Source organism: Tribolium castaneum, chromosome 6 (genome assembly GCF_031307605.1).
Source record: "Tribolium castaneum strain GA2 chromosome 6, icTriCast1.1, whole genome shotgun sequence".
Classification (NCBI taxonomy): domain Eukaryota; kingdom Metazoa; phylum Arthropoda; class Insecta; order Coleoptera; family Tenebrionidae; genus Tribolium; species Tribolium castaneum.
Genome location: NC_087399.1, coordinates 2,796,559 through 2,818,470, shown reverse-complemented (window position 1 = coordinate 2,818,470; position 21,912 = coordinate 2,796,559). Strand labels below are relative to the sequence as shown.

The 21,912-nt window shown below is 33.5% G+C and overlaps 4 protein-coding genes across 12 annotated transcripts in view; 3 read left to right on the top strand and 1 right to left on the bottom strand.

The window, feature by feature from the left end:
- Positions 1-5,363, top strand: part of LOC103314036 (G-protein coupled receptor 161) — a 52,581-nt gene extending 47,218 nt beyond the window's left edge. For all 3 annotated transcript variants that reach the window (XM_064357632.1, XM_015982839.2, XM_008198786.3), the window contains 2 exons: positions 3,374-3,583; positions 3,629-5,363. In XM_064357632.1, the coding sequence (XP_064213702.1) occupies positions 3,374-3,583; positions 3,629-4,825 (1,407 nt within the window). In that variant the 3' untranslated portion in view covers positions 4,826-5,363. The remainder of the gene's footprint in view (positions 1-3,373; positions 3,584-3,628) is intronic.
- LOC663161 (uncharacterized) overlaps positions 1-17,398 on the bottom strand; it is a 55,999-nt gene extending 38,601 nt beyond the window's left edge. For 2 of the 4 annotated variants that reach the window (XM_015982842.2, XM_008198782.3), the window contains exon 1: positions 7,772-7,920. In XM_015982842.2, the coding sequence (XP_015838328.2) occupies positions 7,772-7,784 (13 nt within the window). In that variant the 5' untranslated portion in view covers positions 7,785-7,920. Of the gene's footprint in view, positions 1-7,771; positions 7,921-10,308; positions 10,433-17,373 lie in introns of those variants that run through there. The other 2 variants (XM_064357633.1, XM_008198784.3) reach the window with 2 other exon arrangements.
- LOC663258 (scoloptoxin SSD14) lies at positions 5,534-20,946 on the top strand. Of its 4 annotated transcripts, none has more exons than XM_015982838.2 (9): positions 5,534-5,689; positions 13,273-13,497; positions 18,010-18,417; positions 18,468-18,665; positions 18,715-18,964; positions 19,020-19,210; positions 19,487-19,727; positions 20,584-20,697; positions 20,746-20,946. In XM_015982838.2, exons 1-9 carry the CDS (start codon positions 5,634-5,636, stop codon positions 20,890-20,892), a joined length of 1,830 nt encoding a protein of 609 aa, XP_015838324.1. In that variant the 5' UTR covers positions 5,534-5,633; the 3' UTR covers positions 20,893-20,946. The 4 variants fall into 4 exon arrangements, with proteins under 4 accessions (XP_015838324.1, XP_008197001.1, XP_974407.1 ...); XM_008198779.3 differs by lacking the exon at positions 5,534-5,689 and adding an exon at positions 10,428-10,569; XM_969314.4 differs by lacking the exon at positions 5,534-5,689 and adding an exon at positions 10,592-10,750.
- LOC661355 (uncharacterized protein) lies at positions 16,478-16,954 on the top strand. The gene has a single exon (XM_961771.5). It carries the CDS (start codon positions 16,555-16,557, stop codon positions 16,750-16,752), a length of 198 nt encoding a protein of 65 aa, XP_966864.1. The 5' UTR covers positions 16,478-16,554; the 3' UTR covers positions 16,753-16,954.
- Positions 20,947-21,912: the final 966 nt, after the last annotated feature.

The window sequence follows — 21,912 nt, the reverse complement described above, 5'->3', positions numbered from 1 at the left end:
TAGCGCGTATAAAACTTTAGGATTTATTTATCGCAACTGTAGAGAGTTTACTAATTTAAGAGCCTTAAAAGTCTTATTTTTTGCCCTTGTACGCTCCAAGTTAGAATATTGTGCAATTATTTGGTCACCTATATATGCCACACACATAAATAGTATTGAATCAGTCCAAAGAAAATTTTTGAAACTGCTATGGTATATTTCTTTTAAAAATTACCCCGATAGGGGATGTGACCAACTAGTGCTTTTAAGGACATTTAATATCAATTCTCTAGAAGTTAGGAGAATTATCTCAAGTATTGCATTTTTACATAAATTACTAAACAACAAGATTGACTGTATTGCTCTTGTTAATAAGATAATTTTTCTGGTTCCTAGAATTAACTCACGGCATCCCATGACTTTTTACAGTTGCAGTTGTAATACGAATGTTCTATTAAAATCACCTTTATATGTAATGTGTATTAATTTTAACAAAATTAGCAGTAGTTGTGATATTCATTTTCATTCATTTAATTACATTAAAAATCATATAATTAGTTACTTTAGTGGCTAGGTAAAATTTAATTTTAGTTCTTGTTTCTTAATTTATTATTATAGTATTATTATTAGTTTGTTTTAGTTTATTTAAATTATTAGTTTTTGCTTGCAGCACGATCATTAAGTTTAAGTTTATTTTCTGTAATTGGTTGTTTCACCTGTTGAAAATAAAATAAATATTATTATTATTATTATTAAATTTGTAAAAGAGAGATTCGAGCCTTCTCCTGGCATAATTTTTTTCAGAAAGTATAAATTACTGAATTTTTTACTGTACTGCAGAGTTTATAAAAAAATCATAATTACCGACTGCTTGAAACTGCAATTAATCTAAAAATTAAGCGACACATGAAGAAAACAATAATACGAGTAAGCGGACTTCTAGTTCATCTGTCACAAAGACGGTTTTATGAAGTCTGTTTCATCATAACATAACACACGACGCAATATTTGCTTTTTCTAACAAGCGCTGAACAAATTAATTGCGGGGCATTTTTCATCAACATAATAAACATCTTCAGCAATACTATTCCGTCATCGTTATACTAATGAGGTCCAATAACGATCCTGTTAATGAACCTCCCAAAAATCCAATAATTACATCCCCAAAACAAACCCTCAAAAATTACTTATTCTAGTTTAAATAATTTTTCGATTTTTTTCTTCTTGGCTAAAGTAAAAGTTAGAATAAATCAGAATTCGCCATTTATTCGCATCGAAGACGAATTCTGGTTTGTGGGAGAGGCCAGCCCTAATCTCATTTGTTCCCCGAATGCATCGTTTGGCCAATAAAAATATGAATATTACCTCCTCGGTCATTATCAGTGGCGCAAAAAATTGCAAACGATTAAAACCTGTTTGTTATTGGATATTGACGGCCCAATGCGTTCTCAACAGACGAATCCAGTGACTGGCGTTTTATTATTTTGAAGATTTTGTGTTCCAGTTAAAAAAAATTGTAGCAAATATTTAAGATAATTATCATTACCTTAGAATTAATTCCTAATCTCTTGTTACCCGATTTTCGTCTAAAAAATGGTATTTTCAAACAGTTTTTCTCGCAAAAATTGACCACGAGAAAAATTAAAAAATTCCAAAAATTGTAAGGCGAATTACTTCATATTCCTAGCGGGTCTTTTATCTAATGGACAATTGGACTAAAAAACCTGAAGCTGAAAAATATTGATGGCATGTTTCCGAACCATGTAATTTTGCTGAAACTCTTTGCCTGTAAAGCGGTGACTAACTGTTACAGTTGAAAGATCGTTTTCAGCACTAAAAGAGTAAATGTCTACCGTAGATCTACATTATCTAACTTTAATAAAAACGCTAGCAAGCAATAATGTGCACAAAAATGCAGTTTTCTAAAAATTAGTAACGTAGTATTTGTTAACAAGAAAGTCAAAAAAACCTTGAATAATCATTGTTGTCAGCCTTTATTTATTCCTATTTTTAAATATGTATTATTACTAACTACAAAATTTAGCGTTTTCTGTTAAATACTCTGTATTATCATCGATGCCCGAAAAATTTTTCAGATTTGTTCAACAATTTCTGAAAATACAAATAAATTATTTAAGTAATTTCTAATAAGTAGCAGCAAAAAATTGTTATTCCTCGTATCATCTGAGAATAAACAATCCTTAGTTAGGTAAACGTTTTTTTGACATAAAACTCCGTAATAAAAATGTGACTAGCTTAAAAAAATAATTAATAAAATAAGAATTAAAAATTCAAGTAATGGTAACAAACGCACAGTATAATAATAATAATAATAATAATAATAATAATAATAATAATAATAATAATAATAATAATAATAATAATAATAATAATAATAATAATAATAATAATAATAATAATAATAATAATAATAATAATAATAATAATAATAATAATAATTTATTTGTGGCAGTAAAATAATTACAATGTAATTAGTTACAACAAGAATAAAAAAATACGATAACAAAATTAAAATTTTCTACAAGTTGTTCCTACCACAAATTGGACCAAAAGGCAGCAAAGCTGATCAAGGTTTTGGCCCAGACAATAAATGCAAAATAATAAAAAATAAAAATAAACAATGTGATTAATGAAACATAAAAATTATAATAAAAAATATAATCTAATTCTACTTAACAAAATTACAGAGAGGAAAAATAAGAAAATAAGAAAAATAGAAAAATCATTTTATATTTGTGTTTAAAATTGCTGATTTTAGGGTTTTTTAACGTCAAAGGAACTTCATTGTAGAATGAATAGATATTATAAGCAAAACCCCGGCGAAATATTGATATTTTTTGATATTTTCAGCCTCATGTTTTTTTTTAATTCTCTACATTATGTCTTAGTTATTCTAATAATCTTTTTCTCATGAAGTAAAAGACGACAATCTTTTAATTTTTTTTAATATCATCACCTATTTACACACTGGCTCTTATTATATTTTAAAAAAGCTACAGATTCACAATTTCACAAAAATAAAATGTGGGAAAAGGTAACAGTATGTAAAATGCTTTTGCTTTAATAATCGAATAATTATTAGACTCAAATATATTTACATTTTTTTCCTGAAGTTCCTGAAGTATGTTCACTAAGTAGAAGAGAAATAAATTATGGTAGAATTCTTTTGCACGTTTTTGAGTCTCTTCTCGAAAGGATTTCTTTTAGTTTATTAATACGCAACTAAAGAGTGAAGTTAACCGCAAAAAACACATAAAATCTAATTTATTTCGAAATTATCTTATTTTTTATTCTGAATGTTGAGTTCATGGGTCAAAATAAAAATTCCCCCTAAAACCATACACTGTTCAATATCACAAGTTAGTTCTTCTAGGTCCTCGTGGGCTTGGCCATCGGCTGGACCATCTCGCTCCTCCTCTGCCTCCCCCCCTTTTTTAAAGTGGCCCCTTACACCTACATCCCCGGCCTGGAGGCGTGCGCCCCCGACTTCGCCTACGGCTCCGGCACCCTATGGTACTCCACCCTCTACACCGCCTTCACTCTCCTCCTCCCCGCCACCCTCATCATCTGTTGCAACCTCAAGGTAAACCCCAACCACCCCCAACCCACACTAATCAAAAACTTCCAGATCTTGATGATCGCGCGCTACCACCGCCACCGCATCGCCTCCGCCATCTACGAAGTGACGCTCTCAGCCCAAGTGACAATAACACACCAAAGAAACCCATTTTTTGTACCAACAGTCACCGCCCCCAACGCCGGCCCCCCAAAGTTCAAGGGCCGCAGCGCCATCTACTCTGTACTCCAACTGGTGGGGTCCCTAGCCCTCCTGTATCTTCCCTACTACAGTTTGATCATCTGGGAGGCGACCAGCGGCTCCTTTGAGAAGATCTCCAAGCGGATTCATCCGCATTTCTTCACAACTGCCATGGCTTTGCTCACGTGCTCGCCCCCAGTCAACGGTTTCTTGTACGGAGTGAAGAGCAAACCGCTGCGGAAGACCTTCAAGAACTACTGGCGCAAAAAACAGACCAAGAGCGAAGTCAACCAAGAGATTCAAGCACGGACGCCGTCGACTTGCGGCTCCAGGAGGCCGTCACTCACACCCCTGGGGTTCCTAACCAAACCAACGTTACAATCCCGCCTCTCTGAAGCGCTACTGGACGTGCAAAAGGTGGTAAACAGCCCACAAAAGCACAAAATTAAACGAATCACGACCGAGCTGTCCTGGCGGCCGGCCTCCGCCAACAGTCTCAATTTCCTGGCACGGGACGACGATAAAAGAATCAAACAGACGTCCAGTTGCAACACTTTGCAAGTCCCAATCAGCGACACCGAAATCTCCGTTATCACAGAAGACGAGAAACCTGTGCAAAAAACCCCCAAACCCACCAATCTATTTTTGCAAAAGTTCTTCGGCACTTCGGACAATGACAAGAAGAGTGAGGTGGTGCAGAACATCCTTGACGGCACCCCGAAGCGCTCCCCCAGGATCACAATCACCAGGACCTGCTCCGAGGAGAGCGACACCCCCCGCAGGGAGAGCATGACCAGGAAGCACTCCCTGTCCAGCACCACGCTCCTGGAGCGCAAGTGGCGCCAGCTGCGGGAGTGTGAAGAGCGAAACGTCCCCACAACGAAACCGCTGCTGGACAATTCGAGCAACGGGAGCGACTCCTCAGAGTCCGAAACCTCCAGCGGGAAGATTTTCATGACGTTGGACGCGAAACTAGACGACCAAATTTTGCTCACGTGGAAAGACAGGCCGAGGCCCGTTCTGCTGAAGCAGAAAACAGTACAATCACACGACGTTGTTTTGCATTAGTCTTAGTTCAATGTGATGTCTGAATGTGATAATAGAGTAGTTGATGGTGCGGAGCGATTATTTTGCTACTGTTGGCCGCTTGTTAGTTCACACACCTGTTAAAATGACATTATTCAAGTTTTAAATGTCTAAACAATGTTAACATTCCATTTTTGAGTATTGAGCAATGTAAGAATGTGTGCACGGTCTGCTTCGTTCACTTCGGTTCAAACTGCGCTAAATCACAGGGTATAAATACAATCTCTTCGTAGGGGTAAAGAGTCAATGCATATCTTACATAATAATAACCGATCAGTATTAAAGCGACTCATTGATTACAATCTGAGATAAATGAATTACGCTAAATCAATATTTTTACGTACGTTGGTCTTGTTTTGTTGTGTATATTAAATGGAAAGTATTACCGTCTGTAAGAATAAAACTGTCTTTCTAGTCATGTCGAATTGTTAGGACCTTATTTTGTTTTGATTATATTCGTGATTATTTACGAACCACTGTGTTAGACATTTTAAGTTTATTAAATAAATGTTAAAACAATTGTATCGTACGTTTATTTTGCTACAATTAATATTTAAAAAAAATCGCTGAAAGTTACTATTGATTACTATTTTTTAGAGATGGAGAACAGAATCGATTTCTACAAACATAATAATTTATTAATGTCTTTATTGGATGCGCAGGAGTGTCGATTTCCACAATTTAGATGACATATGAGTGTCAAAAATGAGAATTCTTGTCTAACAAAAAATAGGAGCACAATTATTAATTAACGTGATGTGTAGTAGAGTAATTTTTGTGAGATAGCAACATGGAATCTGAAAAAACTAAGCTTCTAGATTCGCAAAGCCTCAAAGACGAGTCCGGGTAAGTACCAAAAAATAGTTTGAGGAAAAATATGCGGGGAAGTACACGTCATTACATAGATACGATGACAGTCCTAATTTATTGAAACAAAACGAAAATTTTCCTGGTAACGTAATTTTTAATTGAATGAGATAGTTTATATGCTCTCGGGTGATCTTTTCCAAAATTTTACCTCGCTTTGTTGTTAAAAAAAAGTTAAAAGAAATGTGTTGTTTACAAGAAATGAACAAGTAAATAAATATTGCTTCAAAAAAAACTTTAAAACTTATGAATAGTCTGCCTCTTATGCAACCAAGAATATCCACAGAAAATAATAATAGAATTAGTATCACTTTATTAGTGATTATTTTGCTATAAAATTTAATCTGTGGTTGTAAACTAGTCCAAGATCATCAATGTTACTTTCTTTACTTTCAGTAAATTAAAATAAATATAAATATATTTTTAAAACCCACACAAATGGTATTATTCTCATTGCTTCTGTGGTTTTTCCTCAGTTTATTAATATACATAATAAATAAAACAAAGTTTAAAAAAAACCGCCACACCAAACCTTTATTTAAAAACACTACGCGTTTCAACCACAAAGTGGTCATCCTCAGGTGAGAATATAAACTATATATACTATAAAATATATAGTATATATATACTATAATAATTTATATATCAATATATATAAATACTATATACTATAATATATATTATATAATATTCATAGTAGTATATACATATACAACTATATATATATATATATATATATATATATATATATATATATATATATATATATATATATATATATACTATACAGGGAGCTCAAAAACTGGCGCACCAACTCAGTGGTACGTTATTGAGAAGCAAGTGCAGATTACGGGAAAAATGTTGAAAAAATTCCTAAAGTCATATTTTAAAAAATCTGGAGCTACAAACTTATTGTGTTAACTTCTTTAGTTTTCATTATTTTTTTATGTTTTTATGTTTCATACCAGGTAATCGTTCCGTAACAAAACGATAAATAATTATTTTTAAATTTACTATCAGATTTTAGCAGTTTTTTTAATTTAAAGAAATTAAAATTCATCCAAAAAATCACAATGTGTAGATGTGCCAACACTGGGAATCATTTCCCAGGAAACCGTTCCAAAAATAATTTATTTTTATTGTTGCTCAAATTCTATTGCGATCATGACTGTTAGACAACGTTGCCACATATCATTTATCTAAAATCCGTTATTTATCAATAACTTTAATACAATGAATTTTTTTACTATTTTTACCTTTATATGTAACAAGTTCTCTACCATACACCATTGAGTTGGTGCGCCAGTTTTTGAGCATGCTGTATAGTTTATATTCTCACCTGAGGATGACCATTTTGTGGTTGAAACGCGTAATGTTTTTAAATAAAGTTCTAGTGTGTCGGGTTTGTTTAAACTTTGTTTTATTTATTTTACACGCCAAGAAAATCCAACAAGAAATTAAATATTCATAATAAATTTTATTTTAACCATCTTGAACTAATTTTTGTTTATTTTTTTAAATGTTTGTAGTTGATAATTAAACAATTCAAATAAATAAATTGCAAAAAATGTAGTTGCGGTTTAATTACGTCCACTATCTTAATACCCAGCAAGGACAAGAGTTCACTTGCGATATAAATACCATGCACTCATTAACCTGCAACTTTAAATTAGAAACAATTACTTACCCAATAATCATGGAATTGTATCGAGTCGGGCAAATAGAAATAAATTACGTAATTATACGTTTCGAAGTTTTCTTAAAGTCACAATCATCAAGTTAAAATCGAAAAATGTAGTATACAGAAAAAAATTTATTGCGACTTTCCTTTGTAATTAAAAATTTTATCGCGTCCCGAACGTTAATTCCAAATTTGCGATAAACGTGATAGCCACCCATGTAAATTCTATGAAATAGAGTACAGAACATGCGAATAATATTCACACAAGGTATTAATAACTGCAATGTGAGCATCCACCGCAACTAATTCCTTATTACAATTACGATTTATAAATGATTAAATAACAGCCTCGGCCTTGAAGATAACACAAACAGACTCACCCGCGACGCTCATTTCTGGGTCAAACTCCACGAGTTCCACTTGGGGTTCTAGCGCACGGTTTCCAATTTTCGAAGACACGTTTTTATCGACAGGAACGTAAAACTTCGAAAATGGAATAACAACTGAACGTGTGTCTATTGTATTGATAAGAACAAGGCGGGGATTAGGAGACATTAACCGTGAAATTACTGATAGTGTGAATGGTGGAATGTCCAACATATGGTGAACATAGTTCACTATATTTCAAATTTCCCGGTCTGGTCGTTAACCAGTTATCTAATCTAAACGTCTGGAAACTATTTTTTGGTTCAACAAAACCAGGAACTATTTATTGTTATCATTATTTAATTATTGGGCATTATTTTCACCGGCGCATCCACCATTTTTCGCGTCAATTCGAAAATTTTAAATTGGTTAATTATAATAAATTTTTCAGCAAAATTTGATTAAAATCATTGTTATAACCACTTTCAAAACAAATCCACGATTACTTAACACTTCTACTTTCCGATTGGTGTTTTCATTTTTGTATTTTTTGTTTTATTAATTTTTTTTCTTGTTATTAGAAGATTCTTATTTTTTAATTGGTGTAATTTATTAAATTGCCGAAACTTGTAGCTGAAAATGGGTTTGAATAAGTGCACAATTGCGAAAGGAAACATCTGTAACATTTATTAAATTAACACTCCAGATTGACCAATTTGCAACTTAAACTTGACCAAATACTCCATAGACAGCTGAATGGGTTTTAAACCTTATTGTTGTCAGACAAATAGGTCAAAGTCAAGTTTAGAACACAATATTTTTAATAACTGATAATAATATAACATCTGTTAAGTGTTAACGAACTATTTCATCAATAATTTTAATAAAAAACAATAATGTTTGTTGCTAAAGTTCTTGCGTTTTTAGTTAATAACAAAAATACTATTTCACACCAACTTTTCAGATATGAAATAATAATTAAAAATTTACGATGTATTTGCAAGTGATTTAAAACCCATTGCGTATAAGAAATTATGCTAGAAGAATTATTAATTTATCAAAAAAAAAACTCAAAACACTGGTTAATTTATTTACAAAAAAAGATGATGATACATGAATCAGCAAAAATCCTACAAATTTTGTTAAACGATATTTTCTATCAATTCTGAGACAAAATTTTTGCACAGTCATGGTTTAAAAAAAATCTCAGACTAGAGAAAAAAAACGGTAGTTTTCCATACTATGCTTATCAGTTATCACCAAAGTTTAAATATTTCATTAATTAAATTAAAATAAACATAGATACGCCATTTCTATATCCGGTATGGACCACAGCTGATTCTTTTCACCCATTTTTCATTAAAAAAAAAATTATTAGGTAGAGTCAGTTGTACAGTCACGATCAAAAAGAATGACACCCCTAAGACTGCAGTCACAAATCTTTTCGATATAATACGGTTAATGCGTACATTTGGCTATTGTCATTCTTTTTGATCGTGATTGTACATACAAAATATTTTTTTACTCGAAAATAAGACATATTATTATATAATATTATGTATATAAAATATATATTATACATAATATACAGGGTGCTCAAAAACTGGCGCACCAACTCAGTGGTACGTTTTTGAGAAGCAAGTGCATATTACGGGAAAAATGTTGAAAAAATTCCTAAAGTCATATTTTAAAAAATCTGGAGTTACAAACTTATTGTGTTAACGTCTTTAGTTTTCATTATTTTTTTATGTTTTTATGTTTCATACCAGGTAATCGTTCCGTAACAAAACGATAAATAATTATTTTTAAATTTACTATCAGATTTTAGCAGTTTTTTAATTTAAAGAAATTAAAATTCATCCAAAAAATCACAATGTGTAGATGTGCCAACACTGGGAATTATTTCCTAGGAAACCGTTCCAAAAATAATTTATTTTCATTGTTGATCAAATTCTATTGCGATCATGACTGTTAGACAATGTTGCCACATATAATTTATCTAAAATCTAAAATTTATCAATAACTTTAATACAATGAATTTTTTTACTATTTTTACCTTTATAAGTAACCAGTTCTCTACCACACACCATTGAGTTGGTGCGCCAGTTTTTGAGCACGCTGTATATTATGTATATAAAAATGACATAATAATCGATAAAAAAATCTCTTAATAGGTATTTTTACTTCTGGTATAATACTGAACAGTTTCATTGTTAGAACTCAGAATAGTCACATTTTTAAATAGAATAGCAGTAGATTCAGTACTTGGAAGGTATTTCAACAGTGACTTCAAAATTTGCTGTAACAATCTCTTCTACTCAAAAAAGTAGAAAACCCATTATTACAAGCACATAACCGTTACACGAATCTGACCTCGAAGTGGAAACCCGCCCATGACTCAACCATTTCTCCGTCCCACCAACAAACCATCCGAAACACTGTCCCCAAAGCACCCAAGCGACCCAAGAGAGTAGGCCACTGGACCCATGACATTACATCATCGCCCATCCGGCGGTCACCCATTGCAAAAACTACCATTGACTCAACTCACCTTTACCACTCTCACCGGCCAAAGAACACATGGTGGAAATAAATGATTGTCGGAGGTGTGCCGCGCGCTATTGTGATTTGCAAATCTGTTCGGCGGTCAGTTGAGCGACTGGAAGTGTGGCCGGCTCGCCGCCCAGACTCGACACCTCTTGAAAATCCCAACCATGCGTTGTTAACAATTGTGCTGGCTCATATTTTATCTCTTGGAGATGACCATAAGATCGCTCGATATTGCCGAAGGCACCGTCGGAAGCGCTCGATTGTAAGTTTTGAGTGATCAGATGTTGGCGAGATTGTTGACTCTGATTTTTATCGCACGAAATTATGACGGTATTGCGTACGAAAATACCATTAAAGTGTCAGCTCTTGTGAGGAACGTCTTGCCGGAAAATGGCGGACGCACGTGATCAGTACAGGGTGGTCGGGAGGCAAAATCGCACACGGTATGTGGTAGTTTTTCAACTAGTGGAAAAAAAAACGCGGGAAACGACGACTCCAACACGGTTATTATTACACAAGAGTTATATAACATTTAATCAGAAGCAATTACTGTCGCATGAACGATCATTTTTAATTATTTCACAAGAATTATTTTCATTTCATGAAAAAAATACATTGTCATCAAATTTTCCGCATCAAGATTATCGCCAGATTATCGAATTCGTTCAATTTATCAGACTGACGCAGTGATTGCTAAAATTTGCAGTTTGTTCCAGTTCTGATAGGGCATAATAGTTTAATTATTTTTATCAGAAATTAGTACGTGACTTGATAAATCTGAACCATATTTTTGGATTTAAATTTATTATACCTACATGAATAAACAAAATAATTTATGGTTTGTTAGATATTTTTCACAAAACTGTAAAGTTTGCTAAAATTTTTAGAAAACAGAAACAATTTAATAAAAAAAATATTATCAATGTAAAACGTGACTACTTCTCGTGGAACTTAGTTGATAGTCAATCGTTACAATTTTTCATAGTCCAGTCAGCACATAAACTCGTTTTGATATTTTTTGTAAAAAGTAGGAGAATAAAAGGCCCCTGTAAGAATGTTTGACTCGTGAATTACAAATTTTCTTTTTAAATACCGACATTACTAATGAAAAAATGAAATATTTGTTTAATCATTTATTGATAACTGCATAATTAGAACGTTTTTTCTTGTGTGTACACAACTACTTATCAGCAGTCTGCAAATACTTGTGAAGAATAACTGGCAGGATAATTTTTTTACTAAAAATTGTTAATGTGACAATAAACCTTTAGACGATTTTCATCACCCACAACAATATTTATTTGAAATTTTTATTTTATAAAAACAAAATTAAGATGGTTGTAGTTAAAATGCATAAAAGGAAAAATGACTCATAATTCTTCAGTACAAGCTTATTTTTGCAATTCTTAGGAAAACAATTATCTACCTGTTTTAAACAAACATGACACCATTTTTGACCCAACATAACATTTTTTTGAAAATTTCTCAACAATATAACTGAGTTTGTAAATCAAAAACATGCTCAAACCTGAAAAAAAGGCAAAAATTGGTCATTTTTTCGGTTTATTTTTCAACTTTTGCAAAACCCTTCTTCTTCATAATAATAATTAATAATTAATAATAATAATAATAATAATAATAATAATAATAATAATAATAATAATAATAATAATAATAATAATGTATTTCTATCAATTTATACAAATTTTCGTAACAAAATTGATACGAAAAACATCAATATTATACACAGAAATAACAATTGCATAAAAATAATTTTAAGACATAAGTCAAAATAGAATTCGTTTAGAGTATATGGTCTGAGATCCAAAATGTAGTCAAATATTTTCTTTTTAAATAAATTTAAATTACAAGGTGTGCGTAGATGTACAGTTTTATTCCTGCATAATAACAATTTTTTTTCGTCAAATACTAACATAATAATAAAAAAAATAAAAAACCAAAAAATAAAAATATAAAAATAAAAATAATATCAATACTAATAATAATAAAATAAAATAAAATAAAATAAAATAAAAAATAATAAAAAATTAATAAAGTTTCAATTCGGTTTAATAAAATTTCGAAAAAACCCTACATTTATGCCTCAAAAACCTGGTTAAACGCTCGAAATTTCTCTAATTTTGTAATTTCTCGGTCTGATTTAGGAAAATACTTCATTCATGAAAAAATTGATTATTTGATAAATTCAATCGAAAAATTTGTCATGAACAGATGCGTGTAATAAAATTAACTCAGCCAAAAAAAGGTTTTTTCTTGAAAGGAAATAAACACACTAAAATATTCATCACAAATAATAATAGCTGGACGTTTTCCCTTGATAATAAATAATAATACACCTGAATGTCGCCTTCTGGAAAAAAACTTTTGACAAAATATCTAAAATTTTATTGTAAATAAAGTTTTTAATGTCCTAATTTTCCAAAAACCGTGTCATAGAATTCAAAATTTTCTCAAATAATATTTATCTAAATTACTTGGAGTTAACTTTTTTAATTATTAACTTTTTACATTTAACAAATTAAAAATTTTGCGCCCCTCAGTTTTCTCTCTGATTGTAAAATTGCTCCGCTTCTCTCGTCAGAAATAATACAGAACAATGAGTTTTTCTAAAAGTTTCGCAAAGATTTCACAAAATTAAACTTTCAAACTCCACTTCTATGCGCAAGATCAAAATTTGGCATCGATCCCTCGACCACCCTCAGTCAGCATGTAGCACACAACCCCGTCCTTTCGGCCTTTCGCGATGTTAAAAAATGGTTGATTTCAAACACCTCCTAAACGCTCCGATTATCGCCAAAAAATCCGTTCTAGTTCAACGCAAATGGCGCAAGAGAAAAAATAAAGTGTGCAAGACCGAACTGTCAAATGACATTGCACGTGTTTGCGGCCATGAAACGTAGGTCCTGGTCCATCCCAGGAAGATTTATCCAATTTTTTGTTACAGTCCAAGAGCCAGAAAACGCTGCATCATCTTTATTGTTATCATAATTATTATCATCGCTTGCATCGCCTTCGCCTATCATTATGGGTTCCTAAGTTCAAGCAAGGAGGAAGAAGAGCTCAGACCCCCAAACCCTGAGAAAGCCCTACCACCATCGGCTTCCGTCTTGAGGCGCTTCAAAAGGGCTGCCGTGTGTGCAGACGGGGCAACGTGTGCAAAAATCGGAAGGTAAGTAATTTTTTTCATTTATTTATATGGTGTTTTATTAAAAAATGTAAAGTAAAAACACTGTTGTGTTTTTAAATGTTCAAACAGTGACAACACTTTCGGACATTTCGTACATTAAATAAGCAGCTACAAGACAAAACGAAAGGAAGTAATCCAAAGCAATAAAATCAGAAGCAACCAATTAATTTATAAAATAGGGTGAACGACCTTTATTTTAAAACACTTGTGACAATAAGTTTAAAAAAAATCAATAAAAGTGAAAAACTTTTTGAGTTAATAAATTCTAACGTCTGGTTTGAAGAAATCGACAAAGTAATGCTATTTTTATCCCAGTGTAGCGATTTTTTTGCCTGGTTTAACAAAATTTCAAAACAGGAAGTAATTACACAATTCTTAACATAATTTAGTGCTTTTGTAGCTTTTTTAAAGAAATTTCTTGCGATGTAATTCTTTGTTTCTTAATGAAAAAGGTGCTAAAACGCTAGACTTCAGTGCTGATTTTGTAGCCTTTCAAATATGGTGTATTGTTGGTTGCCTACTTCGCTCCCCACTCGTTTCTACTCATTGAAAATTTTCGAAATATTACTATGTAGAGCCACTTTTTTAGTTAAAAGTGTATACTATTATATGAAAGATTATAATATTGACCCGAATAAAGTTTGAGTAAGTAACATACTGTATTTTTTCTACTAAATAATAGTAACATAATTAAATAGTTAAATAACTTAAATATTTCGCAGACTACTAATTGGCTGGCAATTTTTTAAATAATGGAAATTCACAACCACGTCGAAACCTTCGCAAGTCTGACTTCATCTTTCCATTTAGCACAACTATTGAACTTTGGCTTTTATTATTTACCAACCAAAATTTCGTCTGCTTTGTTTTGACGAATCATATCATAAACAAACAATGATTCATTTGAACGTGAAATACAATTTCTGCGGAATCTGGATCTTGTCATAAATCAGGTTTCAGCAAATGTTGAGAAACCTGCCAACCTTGTAAATGCACTCTCGATGCTAATCTCTTCATTATTGGCAAATATTTGCGGACATCAACCTCAACTTGCTTGAAAAATCCTTCCGTCGATAATAAAACCGAACTGTTATGGAAGTTTTCTATTGCTTATCAATTCTTATCAACATTTACGTAATAGTGCTTTGTTTCCAACAGTGTGCTGTTCAAAGTTATTATTTTCACGGATAATTAATAAATAATAATGCAATAATTTCAAAAATGCAATCAGGAGCGCGGTTCTTACTGCGCAACAAATTTGAAAAATTTGGTTTTTTTTATCAGTAAATGATTGTTCAAGGACGGACCTTGCTATTTCTTTGTTTTTCTAGATCATGTTAATTAATTTTATCACATGTAGAGAACAATACGATACTTGAGAGACAACGTAAATATCTAAAACTGTAAAATAACAACAACAAAAGTTTCGGTATTTCCCCTATTTGCCTCTTTTATATTTGTTATCTATTTCTGTTAATGTTTTTTCTATTCTGGAAAATCATTCTGTTCTACTTTCTTCTTGTCGACTTTCCAAAATCGTTAATATGTGGACATATGTCAGAAACAAAAATAATCGAACAGGTTTTGTTTGACCCAATTAGAGTTTTTAAAGAAAATCACAAAAATAAATTATTATTATTTCATTTCTGCAAAATCAGGTTTATTGTGACATCGGGGGAAACGGCTAAAATTACAGAAAAACGTAAAGTAGGGATTTGTACAGAAATAAATAAAACACAAGCGCGTAAAATGCTCGAATTTTGCAACGTAAGGTCTTGTTTGCATTAAATTTTTTCATCGTAAAACGGCAATAAACACGCTAGAAACATGGAAAATGTAATCTGTTTTTGCTTTAAAATACGAGCATATTAAACAAAATTCATTACTCAAGAAACAATAGCGAAAACTTTTGATTTTAAGTTTTTACATAAGTTTTAAAAAAACACTCAAAAATAGTAGTAATGTGCTAGGTTTTCACCGGTATAGTTTCTAACAATTAATTTTTTTCTTTTCTCGTATTAATAAAATTAAATCGAGAGAACTAGACAACCCGTTATATTTTTTTTACTTTAAGCTCCTTTTACTTAAACTGCATCAATTCCTTCGTAAATTGCTTTTTAATTTAGCATTTACTTACACAATCATCATTACTTACATCAAAAACATCTTTGGTTTTGAAACAGATAAAAAAATCTATAGAAATTCAAACCGTTATTCCAGTTCTAGAACACCTTTCAAATGATAATCTCGAATCTAATAATTGCTGTTCATTCTTTTCTAGAATAATCCAGAACGTTTCCTTTTATTTTTTCCAAGTAAACCAAAATTTATTTTTGCCTCCTGCTTATAATTAAGGAAGTGGCGGCTAGACATGTAAATATACATTTCTTGAAAGAAAAATTACTATTTGACGTGTAAAAATAGATCCTTATCGAAAGAAGATAAGCAGAAATGTGCAAGTTGATGTTAAAAACATGGTCACTGCAATCAATTATTTTTTCATCTCGTTCGATACTTTTTTCCCCGTGACCTTATTTTGTGAAGGTAATGATAACAAAAAATAACAATATTGCACAGAATTACGAAAAAATAATTTAGACGCAGTAAAAACAAGACTATCAGTAAAAAATTTATATTATAACCGTCAGCAAAAATATCATGGCCACATCAAGTTCACGTGGTGTATTGGTTGGCAATAAAATACAACAGAAAAACCCTAAGACGCCCACGCTAATTTAGAAAGTAAATAAATAAACAATGAAATAAATAAATGCGAAATCAAGGACAGGCGGCACCGAGTCGAGTTGACTGTTCCAAGAGTGAAAAAACCATTGTTCTGTCTTCAGATGCGCATATGATTAATTTTAATTAATTAAAAATTACTAATTTATGGTCAAGTCGGCGGAAATAGCGACTTTGTCGCTCGAGTTGGCAGCAGTGCGCGTGCGTCCCCACGGGTATAAAACCCAGGCGGCTGTGGCCCGCTTCAGTTGTTTGAATTGACGTTTGACAGTGAAAAAATCTCGTGCAAAAACCAAAATGTCCGAAGCTCATTTCGACGAATATGAACATTACAACTTCTTGTACGACAAGCACATCTACAGCGGCCACAGTGGCAAGCAAAGGAGCAAGAAGGAGGTCAGCGAGCACACGAACCACTTCGACCCCAGCGGACATTCCAGAAAAATCGTCACCAAGATGATGAACACGGAACAGAATAGAAGGGCGAAGCACTGATCTCGAATCCCCAATCTGTGATTTTCCAAAGACGTTCAGTGGCGAGTTTTGAGGATTTTGTGATTTTGTTTGACACCTCGGTAGAAGACATTGCTTTCATGATATTGTTGTGTTGATAGAAATGGTGTTGACGCGATGATTATATTAAATTATTGTTAGTTTTTCGAGTATTGTATTTTTTCAATAAATACTGTACACCTGATGTAGTGTTTTATTTTATTTGCGTTGGTAGACAACCATTGGAAAGTTTCCAGAAGGTTGGCGCGGGGCGGTAGAGGTGTGCGCAGGGTCAACGATTGCGCTTTGTTTGGTTTCTAATTATAGCAGGCCATGGACGTATCCGTTTTTTGTTTTTTTTTTAACTTTAATCTAGAAGAGATTTTTGAGCTGTTCTAGAAGTAAATTCCACTGTATAATGATGATGAAATAATTATTTGTAAAATTCGAAATCCGACAGTATTTATGTTAAAAATAAAAGAAGAAATCACTAGCTATTTCAGTTTTAAAACAAAATGAATAAAAACTTGAGATTTAATAGTAGGCGTTTAAAAGATTTTTTTTTCATTAACAAAACCATCAGACAATAGAAGTCATTTTGCCAAATTAACTTCTGTAACTTACATTATTCATCGTTGCCAACTTAATTTCAGTCACAGGCCACTTGAGCAAAAACTAATTGAATCCATGGCATTTTGGAATTTTTGGGGCGCTTATCATGGAAAAATATTTTTATCTTTATTGCTATAAAAATCAGCGTCATAAATCAATAAACACTTTGTTTGTTTACAAAAGACCAAAAACAAACAGATGCGATAGCTGCATTATTGGTTGTTATTTTGAGACCAAAACAACTTTATCATTTATTTAAAGCTTATAGCCACTCAGTCAGCGAATTTTGTTATTTGCTATCAAAAAAGTGTTTACTTTGTTGTTACATCATTAAATTTGGTGTTCACCTTATCAGGGGATTGTTGATAAATAATGCTAAACTGTTACGAAATGCTCTACAAAGTAATAATAACGACTGTTCGAGTTGGCAATTTTGAACTTTATTTTTAAATGGTACAGGCACGGTCAAAACGAATGACTCCTATCAACCGGGCTAGCTTATAAACTGGCCAAAAGTACACATTAACTGGCTGCGGTTTTAGGGGTGTCATTCTTTTTGATGATTGCTCTAAAAATCGTCACAGCGCAACGCACTTGCGTATTACTGGTTGCCTGCATTTGGGGTAATTTTTGAAAAATATTTTTTAGATCAATCCTAGACCAGAATGGCAGTGCTGTGGACGCCGCCATCGCCACGTTATTCTGCAACGGGATTTACACCATGCAGAGTATGGGTCTTGGGGGCGGCTTCCTCATGACCATCTACATCAAAGACCAAAACAAAGCCTACACTCTAAACGCTCGCGAAAAAGCCCCCTTGAAAGCCACACCCGACTTGTACAAAGACGACCAATTTATTTCCCGAAAAGGGGCTCTAGCCATCGCAGTGCCCGGCGAACTCAGGGGCTATCAAGCGGCCCACGAAAAATTCGGCAAACTCGAATGGTCAAAGCTGGTCGAACCCAGCATAGAATTGTGCGAAAAAGGCTACAACATGTCCAAACACCAGCACGAATCCTTGAAAGAGGCCAGGATTGTGAACGATACGAATTTGAAGTGCGTTTCACTAAATTTTGCCAAAAACAGTCTCATTTTATTATTTCAAGGGAGTGGTTTTTCGATTCTGAGGGTAAATTCAAAAAAATGGGCTCGACAATAGTTCCGAAAAAATTATGTGAGACGTTACGATTGATTGCGAAAAGTGGCGGTCACGACCTTTACAATGGCACTTTAAGCAAGATGTTGGTAGAAGACTTGGAGGAAATCGGTAGTATTATAACCAAAGAAGATTTAGAAAGTTACCAGTGAGTTAACGAATTATTTATTTGGTGTCGTTTGATTTGAGTTTTTTAGGGCCGAATGGATGGACCCCATCGAAGTGGAGCTCCGCCACCACGAAAAACTCTATTCCGTTCCGCCACCAGGCTCAGGGGCCCTTCTAGCGTTTATTTTAAGCATCCTGGATGGGTTCAAATTCAAACCACATGATCTGGAAGGCGTTCAGAACACAGTTCAGACGTACCACAAAATAATCGAGGCTTTTAAATACGCGTACGCCAAAAGAACTGAATTAGGTGATACTAACTTTGTACACATTTCTGATGTAAGTTTGGCCACTTTAAAGTCACGAGTCACGTCTAGACGGTGCATTTTTCCAGTTATTACGTAATTTAACTTCGCACGAATATGCCGAAAGTATCAGGAAGGAAATTCAGGAAAATTCGACCAGTAATGATCCCAAAGACTACGGAGCGGTTTTTTACAGCAAGGAGGACCATGGCACAGCTCATATCTCCGTTCTGGCCGAAAATGGGGACGCAGTCTCGGTCACAAGCTCCGTCAATTTGTAGTGAGTACAAGGAAGCCGAAATTTTTGGACAAGAAAACGCAACTTTAATTTAATTTAAAATAAAAAAGTCAAACACCCTGTATTATACTAAAGGTTTTTTGTTACAATACATAGTAACTAATAATCGTACAGCATTCGGCGTTTGCTATTAACTTGAGTTTTTTCTGTCATTTTCTTTCTCCAATTCCGTATAATTATTTCATTATTATTATTATTATTATTTATTAGTTTGTGAGACATGGGAAATTTTTTTATGAAGACCATGGTGTGTTTCAGTTTCGGGGCCGGTCTGACGTCGCGCCAAACGGGCATTATTCTGAACAGTGTCATGGACGATTTTTCATTCCCCAATTTCCAAAATTATTTCAATTTGCCTGGATCTCCCAACAACGAACTGAGGCCTGGAAAACGGCCGTTGTCCTCAATGAGCCCCACTATCCTGGTGGACGAGCACGGGGACGTAAAACTGGTTCTGGGGGCTTCGGGGGGCACGAAAATCACCACATCTGTGGCGCTGGTAGGTGAAAAAAATCGAATTTTTGTTTCGTAAATAATGCCCCATAAATCAATGCTTAATTTCGTTTTATATTCAATATGAAAGGAAATTAGTTGTAAAAGGCCGGGCCATAAAACTTATAAATGTGTCTATAACTATAGCCTAGACAGTTATTACAAGTATTTAAATTTGTTGGCCGTTTATACCGGATGTCTCAGTGGGATCGTACGTACGGATATCCATCACATCGAGTGGTTTGTTGGTATGCAAAGGCTTTCAAATGCCTGAAAAGGGTCAACGTTCAAGATTTCTCATCTGTAAAACTTCACACGAGCGTTTTTATTTCAAATTAGAACAATCCAGACATGTGAAAAATTAAGCAAATCGGTTTCGTAATCCCTAGCATTGCCAAGTCATTTTAGACGGTTCAGATCGTCATCAATAGGCATAATAACGCCAGGAGCATAATAATGACTGCAACCGGAAAACCATACAATATGAGGAAGCGCAGATTGCATTAAATGCCGGGGAAATGAAGATAAAGTTAATTCATAACGCGTTTTTTATTTCATTTTTAAAAGTATCGCGTGACTGTTATTTCCACGCAAAATTTTAATTTGGTAACATTGACTATTCCAAACGTCAGAATTTTGCAATTTACGATGAGTTATACCAACTTAATTTAACTATTAAATTCCCATTGTATAAATTCATTTGAATAATTACGGCTTCTGGTCCCTGATTAAATAACGGCCAAATCAGAGCAATAAATTATCGGGAAGCAATTAACATACTAATGTGTTGGCCATTTAATCCAAGTGGCTCCATTAAATAACCGACTGAAATAATTTGATTAGCTGTGTGATAACTATTTCAGGTAATTATGCGCACGCTCTGGTTCGGCCAGAACATCAAAGAGGCCATCGACGCCCCTCGAATCCACCACCAGCTCTACCCAATGCAAGTTCAGTACGAATATGGCACATTACAAGTAAAAAAAATTAAAAAAAAATAACTTCTACTAACTTCCCACTTGCAGCAAGTAGTCACTGGTTTGGAGGCCCTAGGGCACAAGACTAGCCGTTACACCGACGCAGGCTCCATAATTTGTGCCCTTTACAACACCTCAGGCCTAATCCAAGCCAACGCTGACCACCGCAAAGGCGGCGATGTTTACGGACTGTGAATTGTTTTGTTGCACTTCCCCTGTTTTCGCCATTAATAAATTCTAATTTAGTGACAGTGCGTTTTACTTCCCCTCCAGCGCCATTTTTGAATAATCCCCTTCCCTCTGTCTTATACTTACAAGCACCAAAATCGCTAATAATATTTTAATAAAAAAACGTAAAAGAGATTCGAGCGTTTTACTTCCCCTCTAGCGCCATTTTTAAACAATCCCCTTTTCTCTGTCTTATACTTACAAGCACCAAAATCGCTAATAATATTTTAATAAAAAAAACGTGAAAGAGATTCGAGCGTTTTACTTCCCCTCCAGCGCCATTTTTAAACAATCCTCTTCCCTCTGTCTTATACTTACAAGCACCAAAATCGCTAATAATATTTTAATAAAAAAAAAACGTGAAAGAGATTCGAGCGTTTTACTTCCCCTCCAGCGCCATTTTTAAACAATCCCCTTCCCTCTGTCTTATACTTACAAGCACCAAAATCGCTAATAATATTTTAATAAAAAAAAAACGTGAAAGAGATTCGAGCGTTTTACTTCCCCTCCAGCGCCATTTTAAACAATCCCCTTCCCTCTGTCTTATACTACAAGCACCAAAATCGCTAATAATATTTTAATAAAAATAACGTGAAAGAGATTCGAGCGTTTTACTTCCCCTCCAGCGCCATTTTTAAACAATCCCCTTCCCTCTGTCTTATACTACAAGCACCAAAATCGCTAATAATATTTTAATAAAAATAACGTGAAAGAGATTCGAGCGTTTTACTTCCCCTCCAGCGCCATTTTTAAACAATCCCCTTCCCTCTGTTTTATACTTACAAGCACCAAAATCGCTAATAATATTTTAATAAAAAAAAACGTGAAAGAGATTCGAGCGTTTTACTTCCCCTCCAGCGCCATTTTTAAACAATCCTCTTCCCTCTGTCTTATACTTACAAGCACCAAAATCGCTAATAATATTTTAATAAAAAAAACGTGAAAGAGATTCGAGCGTTTTACTTCCCCTCCAGCGCCATTTTTAAA

Coding starts and splice junctions, on each gene's coding strand:
- LOC661355 (XM_961771.5), top strand. CDS start 16,555: ATGTCCGAAGCTCATTTCGACGAATATGAACATTACAACTTCTTGTAC.
- LOC663258 (XM_008198778.2), top strand. CDS start 13,082: ATGGTTGATTTCAAACACCTCCTAAACGCTCCGATTATCGCCAAAAAA. Junction 18,418..18,467: donor GTGAACGATACGAATTTGAA/GTGCGTTTCACT, acceptor TATTATTTCAAG/GGAGTGGTTTTTCGATTCTG. Junction 18,965..19,019: donor ACTTTGTACACATTTCTGAT/GTAAGTTTGGCC, acceptor GCATTTTTCCAG/TTATTACGTAATTTAACTTC.